This window comes from Pterocles gutturalis, unplaced genomic scaffold (assembly GCF_000699245.1).
Source record: "Pterocles gutturalis isolate BGI_N339 unplaced genomic scaffold, ASM69924v1 scaffold12482, whole genome shotgun sequence".
Lineage (NCBI taxonomy): Eukaryota > Metazoa > Chordata > Aves > Pterocliformes > Pteroclidae > Pterocles > Pterocles gutturalis.
The window spans coordinates 1637-14785 of NW_010108046.1; the positions used below are offsets into that span (position 1 = coordinate 1637).

The 13149-nt window shown below is 52.0% G+C and overlaps 2 protein-coding genes across 3 annotated transcripts; both read right to left on the minus strand.

The window, feature by feature from the left end:
• Positions 1-1107: 1107 nt before the first annotated feature.
• UBOX5 (U-box domain containing 5) lies at positions 1108-7324 on the minus strand. 2 transcript variants are annotated; one of them, XM_010072489.1, is made up of 4 exons: positions 7201-7324; positions 5417-6599; positions 2514-2675; positions 1108-1319 (listed from the first exon to the last, which is right to left on the minus strand). In XM_010072489.1, exons 1-4 carry the CDS (start codon positions 7252-7254, stop codon positions 1108-1110), a joined length of 1611 nt encoding a protein of 536 aa, XP_010070791.1. In that variant the 5' UTR covers positions 7255-7324. The 2 variants fall into 2 exon arrangements, with proteins under 2 accessions (XP_010070791.1, XP_010070792.1); XM_010072490.1 differs by lacking the exon at positions 2514-2675.
• A 3142-nt stretch (positions 7325-10466) lies between these two features.
• Positions 10467-12941, minus strand: FASTKD5 (FAST kinase domains 5). Its single transcript, XM_010072491.1, has one exon. The coding sequence runs from the start codon at positions 12939-12941 to the stop codon at positions 10467-10469; it is 2475 nt and encodes an 824-aa protein (XP_010070793.1).
• Positions 12942-13149: the final 208 nt, after the last annotated feature.

Sequence of the window (13149 nt, forward strand, 5' to 3'; positions counted from 1 at the left end):
AGGTGAGTCAGCTGGAGGCTCGTTACCCCGGAGAAACCAGCACAGAGCATCAGTAACATCTGCTCTGCAGCCAAATTACCAATTAAGTGCCAGCAGCAGGGGGTGAGAGTGGTGACAAAACCTCTGCTGTCACCTCACCCTCAGCACATCCAGGTCATGCTGGACACAGAACGTATCTGAGTGATTTTTCTTTGTTTTTTTTTTTTTCTGAGCAGCTCTTTGAAGCCCAGACCTCCTCGGGTTTTGGCAGCTGAGTCCCTGAAACCCACGGTTCTGTGGATCCTTTGTGGTGACTTCGCTTTCCCCAGCCCCTTTATTCACTTACTCTGCAAGGGATGAACTCCACCAAATCATTAAGACGCACAATTACGAGTCAGAAAGAGAATCTGACTTTAAACATCATTTTATTAAGGCTTAAATGTCTATCAGCCGGCCGGGAGCTGGTCCAGTCACACGACGTAAATCGAGAGTGACGTTTGGTGTAACGCGATGGCTTTTCTACACGAGTTCGTACGAGCGGGATGGGCTCGCTGCCCGTTACTCATGCATGAACCACGGCCTCTCTTTGTGACTCGCTGAGTCCGGGATGAACGCTGAGCTCCTGCAGCACAGCGAGGGCACGGCCAGGAGGAGGAGGAGGAGGAGGGCGAGGCGGGGAAGGGGAGAAAGTCAGGCAGCTTGCATGGTGTCAATCACAAGGACTTCACCTGGTCCACAACCCAACGGCTGCTGATCAAATTATGGAAATGGTTTCAACTCACAGGGAAGCTAAACTCAGGGTCCAAAAGGCACCTAACGCTAAACCGCGGAGCCACGGGGATGGGGTGGTAAGAGGGTGGGTGCGAGGGGGGGCAATCAGTTCTGTATAAATACATGTTCCTCGTTAAAGAAGCTATGGCTTTTGTTATCCTCAGCTTGCTTTGCTCCGGCACGATGCTCTAACCCCCCACCCCCCACTACTCTGTAAGCACAAGAAGATCAAATCCTCTCCGCCGTGACGGGTGCTCGGCTGCCAAGCTCTCCAAAGGCCTTCGTCCTACGGATCGATACGGACGCAGGGAACAGCAGCGGCTCCTTGTCCTCGTCCTCCCGGCAGCTCCGAAGGGGTCAGAAATGCCCCCTCCTGACGTCGTGGGTGGCAGCCGACCTCTTACAGCTCCCGCAGAGGATCGCCGAGAGGGATTTCTGCTTCTCGCCCAAGCACGGGCGACACACGAGGTGGCCGCAGGGCAGCTGGTAAATGGGCTCCGTTTTGAAGTAAGAGGAGAAGGTTTTGCCGCAGGAAGAGCATCCTGGGGTCTGGCTGCTCCTGCCGTGCTCTGCAAAGGGGACAAGAGAAGTGGCTCGGTTGGGGGGGGGGCAAATCCACCCTGTGCCACCAGTGCCCAGTCCTGCCCACGGAGAGCCCCCCTTTCTGTGGACACCCAGAGGAGCTGCAGCTGCTCACGGCTCAGGACTGTGGCCCGTTTTCTCTGTCACTAGTGCAAGTGAAGGGAACAGTCCAGCTCCTGGGGCAGGTTGTGCTCAGAAGGGGCTGGATCACGTCAGCTTAACAGCAGCAATTTGAAAGGGGACAGGAAAAAGCTTAATAGCTTAATGTCGCTGCGGAAAAGCTAATCGGAGAGAGAGAGTGAGCTGCAGAGCCCCAGCCCTTCCCCAGGGTCGCCTGGTCCCTCTGAACCCTCTTCTCTGCCACGAGCGGGCAGATCCCCGCTCAGGAGGAAGGGGAGCAAGGCAGCAGTTCAGGCATCAGCCTGGGGAGGGATGGGTGAAGGTTCAATGCTTCCCTGCAGCCCAAAGAAATAATTTTGGGAACGCACACACAGCTGGATTAGCGTGTGCAGCTAGCAGGTGGGATGAAAACTGTGAGGACACAGTTGAAAATCGTGGGCACACACTTGGCTGGTCGGCCTGTGATGCTGCTGCCGTTCCCTGCTCCTGTTCAGGGTCCGAACACCATGCTACAGGGCATTTGCCAGATTTACACCTCTCCAGCTGCATCTCCGCACCAGACTCACTCCTCATCCACGTGGCAGCTCCCCAGCTTGCTCTGCGCAGCTAACGGGCACCATTTAAACCACTCAGCCCAAATCCAGAGCTCTGGGAAGAGCCAAAGCCTTGATGTGGGGCGAGCTCTCAGCCTGAACTACCCTGGGCTGAGCACGGCATCTCAGCATCCAGGGTTGTCCTCGGGCAGACGAGCGACAGCCAACGACACGGGCAAACAGCAGGACTGCGGCCATGGACAACACACCTCACTTTCTGGGGGCCAGCAAGCTCTAACCTGCCTCGCTGGGAGAATAAACCATTAACACCGCTGAGATAAAACCACAGGAGCTAGAGATTGTTAAGTAAAGCTTGCTGGGAGAGAATACAATATTCTATTGAATATATAATATTTTGGGGTATGAAGAGGTGCAGAAAGATGCTGAGCAGCAGCACAACCCTCCCTGTTAATGCAATCCCAGTTTTCTCTCGCTCCCCGAGGTGAACCAGAGGCGCTGGTCGCTCACCGAGGACGGTGCCTGCGCTCCACGAGCTGCTGCAGCCTCCCTCGCCCTGCGCCTGCTGCTGGCTTTTCATCAGCTTGGCTGTGAACGAGGGCATGGAGCTGAGCGCCGAGTTCAAGGCAGTGTCCAAACTCTCCGACAGTTTTTGTTCGTGAGAGACCAGATCTGCAAAGAGAAGCACAAGCTTGAGAAGTGGATGCCGGGAGAAAGCAAGGGGTCAATGCCCAACAGAAACGCTGCTTTGCCTCTGAACCCTCCCAACACCTGGGATTTTAGGAGCTCTGCCACTTTTTTCCCCCCGAGAGGTCTGTTTTCCCCACAGAGGTGCCAGGATGGGGATGCAGTGCCCCAGCTCCTAAAGATGGGAAGCCCACGGGTCACTGCCAGACATTCACATCATGCCCCAGTGCCGACGAACATTCAGGAACCAGTTTACACCTGCAGGTCAGAAAAAGGCCAAAATGCCAAACAATCCATAAAACCATTTCTCTCTGAAACTCTGGGCAGCTCCCTCAGCCTGCTCCGCCGGGGCTCCCAGCCCAGCGCTCCCAGGTTTGCTTCCTGCAGCTAACTGGGAACATTTAAGCCACTAACAAAATCTGTGGGACTCTCTTTCTGCTCTCTGTCCCAGTTCTGGGGGATAAAGCCGAAGGTACAGGATTGGACCCTTCCCTGCAGTGTTTCGTCCTGTGCAACACCGAAGGCGTTAATTAAGGCTCTGCGTTATGAGAACGATGTCTGCATCGCTAATTCTGTTAAATCCAGCTCCCAAAGGAAGCCCTTTGAATTACCGCCGTGAATTTGCTCCAGCAATCAAGGCTGATGAAACACCGAAGCACGAGCTCCCGGGGCTGAGCACCGGGCTTTTATTTATGTACGGGCACAGCTCCCCCGGGAACCCCAGGGCAGCGTTTGCTCCGGGGGGGCTGGGGCACAGCTCTGCAGGAAAAATAACTAAAAATTCCTCCCAAAACACGGGATGAGCCCTAGACTGAGACATCAGAGCAGTAACGTGCAGTCGGGCTTATTTCTGCTCTTCCCAGTACCACCAAACATCCATTATTTTCAACCAAATCTTTAAAGAAATTGTTTTAAAAACAAAGGACCACCTAAATTTTTTCCTAAAAGAACATTTTTGGGCAATTTTGTGTGAAACTTACCATGAGTGACAGGTACCAACAGGCATTAACAGCCATCAGAAGCTTTGGGCCAATTTTTGACACACTACAGACAACTAGTCTAGGGAACACAAGCAAACTCGACTTACCTGCCTAGAGACAGCCCTTACGCAACCAGGAGATGCTTGTGCACCGTGTATTTGTATCGTCCTACTCAGCCCAGACTGCTTTCGACAGACAGCCTCACAGTGCTGCTCTCATCAAGCTCACCTACATCTGAGATCGTAAAGAATTCTCTTTCCCACCTCCCAGCTTGAGTTCACCCTCCTCCTCCTGCGGGATTATTACCTCAAGCAGGAATTCAGTTTAATGGGAGAAGTTTCCCAAAATCCTGAAGGGAATTGCAACAAGGGAGAAAGCAAACATGGCAAAAAAAGTGTGGATTTGGGTGAAGGATCCCCCGAGCCACGGACTGGAGGCTGCAGAGAATAAACCACAACGAGCACACAGGTTTTGGGGAGACGTGTGAATCTCCTCGGTATTTAAACCACAGATCCCCTTTGCTTTCCAGGGACTGTCACCTCCTCACCAGTCCAGCCCATCCCAGGACTTGGATGCTGCTGGGCAGGAGCTCCTGGACCTACAAGGAGTATCCCACCCTCCTGCTCCCGGCGTTCAGTGGATCCCAAGGTCTGCGCTGCTGCAGCGCTGCCGTGGCTGCCTGGTGACAAGCTGTGGCATGACTGGGGACCGAGGAGGGTGAAAGCACTCAGCTTTTTAGGGAATTTTATCTCAGGGCTGCAGTCTGGAGAGTTTTTCTGCCTCCTGGAGCTTATGCCCAGCAGCACTGCTGGGGAAAGCAAAGCTACAAGGAAACCAGTGCCCATTTCCCCCACTTTAGACAGAAGTCCCATCCCCTGTCCAACGTCTCATTTTTTTTCCACTTTAACTGGCTGCAAGCCCTGGGCAAGCCTCTCCCAGCCTGTGCTGTTCTCTCCCCCCCGCTGCCGTCTGTTCCGAGCCCTCGTGCCACTGCACTGAGCTCAGCGTGGCCAGGAGGCTGTGCAGCCCCACGCTCCCCCAGCTCAGCCTCTGCCGCAGCAAGAGCAGCCCCGTGAGACTGTACAGAGTCCTGGGGACACAGCCTGTGCAATGGGACCAGCTGCACCAAGAGCCCAGTGACTGACTGGGAAAATCCAGGAGCAGGATTAGTGCCCCCAGTCCCGCTTTCCTCCCCACCTCACTCCTCGTGAGAAGCCCCACACCAGCCAGGACTCCCTGTGCCATCACCTCTGCACCACCAGACGTTTCTTTTCCTCCTGTTACATATTTTCTCACTGATGCAAACACATATTGGATGTCTGGGACAATAAATCACCCAAGAAGCTTCAAACCAGCACTCACTGTGATAAAAACATTGTCTGCACGTGGACAGTGGCTGGAAAGCAAGGAGGGGAAAGGGAACACAAACTAAAAGGGAAACACGGTGACCTGAGCAAACAAGAGGGCTGTGAAACAGGCTGCATGGGTAACACGATGAGAATGATGAGCCTAGAGAGGAGAAAAAGCCAAAATGGAATGGGAGCAAACACCACCCAGGATGGGAGGTTGGGCTGAGGAGAGGGAAGTGAACAAGATGATGACCTGACTTCCACGAAATCTATCAGCAGCAAAAAACAACGGCCTTAAAGCTTCCTAGAGGCAGGATGGGAACCTGTACTGGAGCCTCCTGACTTGAAAACCCGGCCCCAGGCTGTCAAGACACTCGAGAACCACAAGTGACGATACCTGTCGAACAGTCCATTTGGATCAAATGCGAGTCACTGTCAGTTTTCATTTTTTTAGCACTGTTCTCTGAGGTAGACGAGACAAGTAAGTTTGTAGAAGAAAAATAAGGTGGCTGCAGGGAGCTCTGATCCATACAGTCCATTTTCCTTTTCAGAGAAGACATTGTTACGGAAGAAGGTACGAGCATTTCCGAGGCGTGGGCCCTCCCGAGCAGGTTGGTGCCAGGGATGCTGTGCTGCAAGAGGAAATGGTCTATCCTGGCCTTGAGCGTAGGGTGAGGTAGGGGCTGCGACTGCTGGCTGAAGGCCACCCCAGTGAAAGGGTCACTGGGTACCCTGCCCCAAGACGCCTCGCTCCGGTTGCATTTTTCCAAGGTGGTTTGGTCGATCACCTTCCCAGAGGGCAGGAGCATGGGGAAGGTCATGATCTCCAGAGTGATGGGGTCCAGGAATTCTTCAGGAATGTCTTGGACGACATCCACCAGCTTGCGGAGGGTCTGCTGCTCGCTGTCACTGGCGCTGAAGGGCTCGCAGTCGCTCTCCATCGGCGTCCAGAGCTCTGGCTTGAGGCTGCTGACGTCCTGGGCGAAGAACTGGGAGGCCACCTGAAAAACACCCTCGATGACCTCCTGCGGGCAGGACTTGGCAGGCTGTCCCCACACCTCCAGCCTCTTAATGCAAGGCAGCCCGCCTCCAGCCACGTGGGTGATGCAGATTTTTAAGTGCGACACGTTGCTCAGCGAGGAGGGTCCTTTGTTCCAGAGGTCTTGAGATACGGAGCCAGGGTAGGAGAAGACATTTTCCATCTGATGGAAGGGAGGCCTCGGCTTGAAGCCTCTGTGGCCGAACGTCACTTTGCTTTGATTTTTTAAGACAGCTTTGCCCACCAGCGTGAAAGTGTCTTTGTCCGACACAGGCTGACCGGCCAGACCTGAGAACTGACCCTCAGGGCTCTGCCAAGAGGTTTTATTGCATGAGGTAGAGGTGTAAACTTCGAGCCCGGAGAAGGTTTGGTATCCCCCGGATGAGATGTCGATATTAATCCTGCAGATCTCAATGTTGAAGGGAAAAGAGATGGTGACGTGGACCGGAGGTTTGATAAAGTATTCGCTGCGGAAACCACGATTTCTCCTGGCAAGGTCTTCGGAGATGAGATTCTCCACTTCGTAACCATCAGCAGAAATCTGTGTTCCGGGAGAAAAGTGGATTTAATGTGAAGCAAGAAAATAAAAGGAAGCTAATTTCACAAGCACTTCTGTAGATTCTCAAGATGAAATCAACTAGGACCCAAGGCTGCAGGTTCACGTGCAGCTGAGAAAACACCAGAGACCCTTCATTTTAGTGCTGAACAGACCCACTCCCACTCTCCTCCAGCCACGCAGCCCCAGCCGCTCTTCTCTGCACCTTCTGCTACCTGGCCAGCCCTTTGCAGAGCTGATCTGACTGCTAAAAGAGTGGAAGATTAGGGATTTTAACTGACAAAAATGCTCTCAGCTTTGCAGACTGAAAAGCCGTCCTCGACTGCCAGTGGCCATACACAGCCTCCCATGTTAAAATCCCTCCGAACCAGCCATACCGCACAAAAAAAAAGAGTTTGCTGTGGGTTGCCTTTGCTTTGTTTTTTTTTTTTGGCATGGCCAGCCAAAAATCAGTCTTCCAGAAACACTAAATATCCCAGAAGAGTGGTGAACAAGCCCTCCCCAGCCCCAGCCAGCCCAGCACCCCACTTCCACCCAACCCCTCCATCCCTCCAGCTCCCTAAAGCGTAACGCGTCGTTATTTTACCTTGTTGCAGTGAATTCTTGGCTTGAACTGCGGGAGACAGACGTTTATTACCATCTTGGCAGTTGGAGAGAGCTCACTTTCTGAGCATCAGATTCAGCTTGTTAAAAAAAAAAAAAGGGCAAAATAAAAAAGTGAACATCAGCGAACAGTGAAAGGATTTAGTGTGTGGAGCCTGTATGAATTACAAGCTCAGTAGTTCCTAAAATTCAGCTCAGATCTGAGTCTGGGAGGTCAAGCCAATATAAAAACCTAAATGTGATGGACAGATGGGATTGAGAGAAAAAATTGTGTTAATATTAATTAGTGAACCCCTGGAGGAATTTTAAAGAACAAATGGCTATTTTAAATAAAAGCATCCTACCTATGGACAGACTAGAAATGAGATCTGAAAGTTTATCCAAGATGCAGAAGGTTTTGTAGATAGAACATCACATCAGGTCTATCTGCTGCCTTCAGCTTGGCAGGACCTGCCGGTGGTGCTCTGGGACAACACCCAACGCGACGAGCTCTGACGGGGCCGCTCGGGATGCAGGTAACACCAACTAGCGCTAACACAGCGCTGCCAAAAAGAGAAATGTTTCTGGAGGGCTCCGGGAGCCTCGGATGTAAGCTAAGATTAAACACAAATATTAATAATCGGTATTTAATAGCTCCAAGGGAGCAGAGGGCATTTAATAGCTCTAAGGGTGATTATCCATGTTCCGAACGCTGACGCGGCCGATTCTTCTGACAATGTCCATTAAAGAAACTCAAGTGAACACACCGTCCTTCCCATTGACAAAAACGTGACTCGAATTGGTTAGATCAGATCCTTTTTAAGAATGAAATGATCTGCGAGGTAAGAGTTTTAACCTTACGCTGACCTTGGTTTTAATATGTCATTGCTTCGGGCAACCTCACAAATCAGGAACCCACGGCTTCCTTCACGACCGAGCAGCCCTTTCATGATTTTTTCCGCCGAAGCTGTTATAGTTCAGCCAAATTGAAATTGCCCTTTTGGGGGCACGTCGGTGCGGCCGCTGAAACGCGGAGTGTTAACGAGCTGGCTTTCCCTGCCTGCCAAGCATGCTGGTGCAGCACCTGTGCAATCGCCACAACAGCCTGGAACGAGAAACGTGGTGGCTGAGGGACAAGTCCCACCTATAAAAATTAACACAGGAGAAGCCCAGCCTGCAGAGAGCAGAGATTGAAGGCTGCAATGCTTGACCAAACCTAAAAAGAGCCATAGCAGGCTGGATGAGCGCTCCTTCTAGCCCAAAATTTGGTCTGACAGCCATCAGGAGCAATTCCTGCTCCTCCACAGGGAGCACAAGCCCAAACCGACGCTCCCCCAGTACCACCTTCCAGCCTTTCTGAGCCGGACTGGTTTCCAGTCCAGCGCTGCCAGTGAGGAATTGTTCAAACAGGCTTTTGAACTGGTCTGACTTTTGGCACCTACATCTGGTGGCATTTGGCATCTGGTCATGAAAACTCCTCATGGCAGCGCTACCTCGCGCTGGGCAGATGACGGATGGGTGCGAGCCATTCCCTTGGGACAGACTCACATCTTCTTCCAAGCCTAAGCCTGAATCTCTCCTTCTCTACCACACTCTTAATCTGTGGCAATTAGCTCTGGTTAATCACAATTTATTCTCTTGCTAAACTCTCTGTCTTTCAACTCAGTGCTCCTTGTTCTGCACCATGAGGAGCTATGTATGTATGTATACATATACATTTTATAGGACTCTCTCCTACCTGTTTGTGGCCCTGACAGAATTAACCAACTCACCAGGTTCAGCATCTCAGAAGGAAAATCCATTATCTGCACGTCCCAGTCACTGCTCTCCCTTCTTCTGCAAAACTCTCCGACACTCTTGCTTCACAGCAGAAGCTGGTTACTGAGCTGCCTGTAGCCAGGGCTGTGTTTTTTTTTCCTCTTCCCATTAAAATACAACTCAAAGACAGCCAGTGGGGGTGAAAGGACAGATTAAATGGGATGAGATTAGCACTAAGCTCCTGGGTGAAGAAGGAAAGTGAGAACCAGCTGGACATGCTGTGATAGGAAGGCAAAGGGGCTGGCTGAGGCCAGAGAACAAGGATCATCGGGGACAGGCAAAAGTCTCCTGTGCTGGGGGCAACTCACATGGCGGTGATGGGAAGGAGGTTCTGAATTTACAAACACTTCAAAAATATAACACCCACAAAATCGGAATACCAAAGTCATCACTCGTCAAAACAAACAACTCAAAGATCACTGCAACTCTATCGTCTTCAAGGTCCCTTCCAACCCTAACCATTCTATGGTCACAAAGGATTCTAAGACTATGAAGTGCCACCAGGATGTCCTAAAGGACTGCACTCTGTCCTTTTCTATGCCAGCAAGATCCTCTGTGGCCTTGCACAAGTCATTTCAAACCAGGCTTGCTGCAGCCAGTCACCAAGTGCCTTCCTGGTGTCCTACGTATGACCAGGAGCTGCTGGTCCACTGACCTACGGTGCTTCATAATCCTGCAGAAATCAGACACCAGGTCCCACCCTGAGCAAGAAAATAACACCAGGAGCCATGTGAAGCCAGCAGCCTCTAGAGCAGATGCTCCACACAGCTGGAGCTTGCACAGATCATCTCATCACCCAGGCAGGAGAATCATCTCAAGGTGGGTTTGTCAGCCCCGGTTAGTGGCAGACGTTATCACCAGGGTCAACAGGATGTAAATCCTCCCCACTGGCCACTGCTGAGAGCTGAGCATGAAATTACTGTCTTCGGGTCGGAGCAGCCCAACTCTGAGCTCCAGCTGCCACCTCACCACTCAGCTTTCACGCTCCATCTTGCTCCTGAAGGAGAAACTCAGGCTGTGTGCCCACCAGCCCCAGCTCCATGGTGCTGGAAACCATAAGGAGATATTTGTGTGTGCTCCTGGCACCCGGGTCAGCTTCAGGACTAAAAATCACCCTGATTCTCTCCTAAATCTCATGACACTGTTCTGATCTTAGAGTCACCAAATCCATCTACTTTCATTTAGGGTGAGAAAAAAGTAATCACAGAGAAAAACGAGCAGGGCGGTGGTTTTTATTTGTCACGGAAGCGTTTGAGGATCTACGTACAAAAGGAGAGCATGGGACACACAACTGTCAGCAGAGCAGAATGGGCTAATTTAGCGAGGCAGCCCAAGCACACAAAGCACCTGCCAAAAAACTAAACCAACCCTCAGAGACCATTTTCATCAGCAATCCGAAAGAGAGATACATCTGGGAGGCTGCGTCAGCCTCGGAGCGAGCAGCAGAGGGGACTAGGCAGCCCTGCCGAGCAGCGCCGGGTCGAACACTTTGTAATGGAGGTAGCTGAGTTTCTCCAACCGCGTGCGTCTGAGCAGGGGAAACCATTCCCAGAAGGGAAGCTCGACCACCACGTACCCCAGGTGCCGCAGCTGCCGCCGTTTCAAACAGTGCAGCCCCAAGAGCCGCTTGGACCAGCAGCAATAGTGGTTTCGGTTGGACACCTGAATGGCCAGTTTCACCCCCCGAGGCCGCTGATTCAACGCGAGAGAAGAAGGAACTTCAGGATAACGCCCCAATTTAGGCTCAACTTGCAATCTGGCACCTGTGGTAAGAGCTCCACCTGAATGTGCAGCACGATCCCCAGCGTCTGGTGCTCGTGCTCCTTCCCTCCTCCCCTGCCCAGGAGTCCTGGCTTCGTTTTCCGCTTCCACAGGAGAGCGGCTGTTAGATCTCCCTTTTATAAGCTGAGCCATTAACTCATCCGTCAGACTAACTCCCATGTCTTTTAGTTTCTTATCTCCTATGGCGTCCTTTGCGTTGAAAGGGATGGGATGTCCATCCGCAGCCAAATGAACCTCCAGATCGCTCGATCTCGTGTGAGGCAGGATCATGTGGTTTCTCACGTACTCGGGGCCACCCAACATGCTCTGGAGAAGAGTCGTGGCTTCCACAATTTCAGGCCTGACGTAGATTTCCTGCTCTGCGTGATTCAAAGCCATCTCGGTAAACTCTCCATAAAGCTGAGGGGGAAGGCGGTTGCCCTGGTAGCTCGGGCACTCGATATCAACACTCCTACTAAGGGTGAAGAGGTCCTTTTTGAGCTCGTATTTACTACCTCTCATTTTCTGGACAAACTCACCCCTCAAAGCATAGTCTATCAGCTCCTCTGGGAAGCGTTTGACAAATGCCAGGCCAAGCAAACCAGTAAGGAGATGCTCAGGAAACTTCCCAAATTCATAGAGTTTTCTATGCATCTGCTCTATCAGGCTGGAGAAAAATTCCTCCTCGTTGGGAGGTTCGTAGTCCAGGCATCCAAACGACCACAAGAACTTGGCGGCATCTTTGCTTCGGCAGTAAGTCACCTTAGAAGGCAAAGCCGTGGCTACAGCAGCCATGATGCCTTCGTCAAAGTAGTGTAGGGAGGAACAGGAAAGAGAGATGTGCATGATGCCCTGGATGTTTACCATAGGAACGCGAGCGGGAATAACCTTCCCAAGCTTCTTCAAGAGGGGTAAGTGGTCCATGCGAGCGTAGCGGAGCATTTTAAGCACATTCACCAAAGCGTAGGTGCTCATGTCTTCCATCTGTAGGGCGACTCTGTCTGCGATTTTTCTCATGACATGGTCAGAGATACCACTGAGGGACTTGAAGAGCCCTAAGCAGACAGCACCCACCTCCTCCAGGGTGAAGGAGTCCAAGTGTTTCAGAATCATGCTCTCCATCTTCTGCATCAAGTCCGCGGGTGACCTCCGGCCTTCACCTATGATATAAAGCAGCTGAACAAACTGGGGCAAAGTGAGGTCTTTCCAGTGCATGTTGGTGTAGCTGAACAAAATGCTCAGGTAGGAAGGCACCGCACGGTCCAGACAGCGCCAGCAATCGGCCACCAGCAGCAGCTGCTCCAGGTTCATGTCCCACGCCCGCCGGCAGAACTCGTTCTCGCACGCGTTCAGCAGAGGGTGGGAGGGTGGAACAACCAAACGAATGCAAGCCTTTAAAATCTCGATGAGGTCTGAAGTGCTGAACAACCTGATGTTTCTGACAGCCGAGCAACACAGCGTATTAAACCTGGGTTCGGACAACACCACCATGTGATGTTCTGCTGGCAAACGACTCAGCTTGTGAAAATAATCTGTGATAGCTTCCGGGCTCTGGCTGCCCTTACATACGGCCACGCTGCGTAAAATTGAGTCACCTTCTTCCGAAGGAAGGGTCTCTATCGGCTCCGACTTGTCATAGCTGAGAGATCTGTATTCAGGCCTTCCCTTCTGAAACACACGAGGGTCTTCCTTGGAATCATGCATCTCTGCTTTTTCCTTTTCTGCTTCCTCCTTGGTTTGTGCTGCAGAGGGATGTGCTGAGACGGCCTCCTCAAGGAGCGTTTTGGAGTTGGGCTTTGTCAGGGCATTTCTGAGGGGTGACAAACCTTGAGAAGTGGTGGTACCGAATGTATGCTGAGCCTGTGCGCTGCCAGGGCTGGTGAAGGTGTCACCGAGAGCCTGGCCGCCGCTCCGAGCAGCGTGCTGCGGGGAGGCAGCTCGGCTTTTGGCGTAGGCGGATGGATTATACAACACTCTGTAGTCCAGTGGATTCAGCAACTGGATTGTAGCCGCACCTTCGGTTCTGGTGTTGGCTGTTTCTGGGTTCTCTTCCTTTTCCTGCTTACTTTCGCTGCTTCCGCTCTTGGTCTTGCACTTGGCTGTAGTTGAAAATGTGGTCACCCTGCTCAGCCTCGGAAATCTTCGGCATATTAGCACTGTAGCCATGGATCACAACTTACTGGGGTCAGAACTGCTTCTCCAGGTACTGAAAAAAGGGCAGATGAAGAATGAGTGGCTTCCACCTAACATGAAGTACTTTTTAATCTAGCCTTTACGCTACCGAAAGTGTGGCGATGCCAGTGTTTCCCCTAAGGCAGGGCAGCTGTTTCCCTGCAAAGCCATAAGGTAGTGGCTATTGAACACCACCTCACGC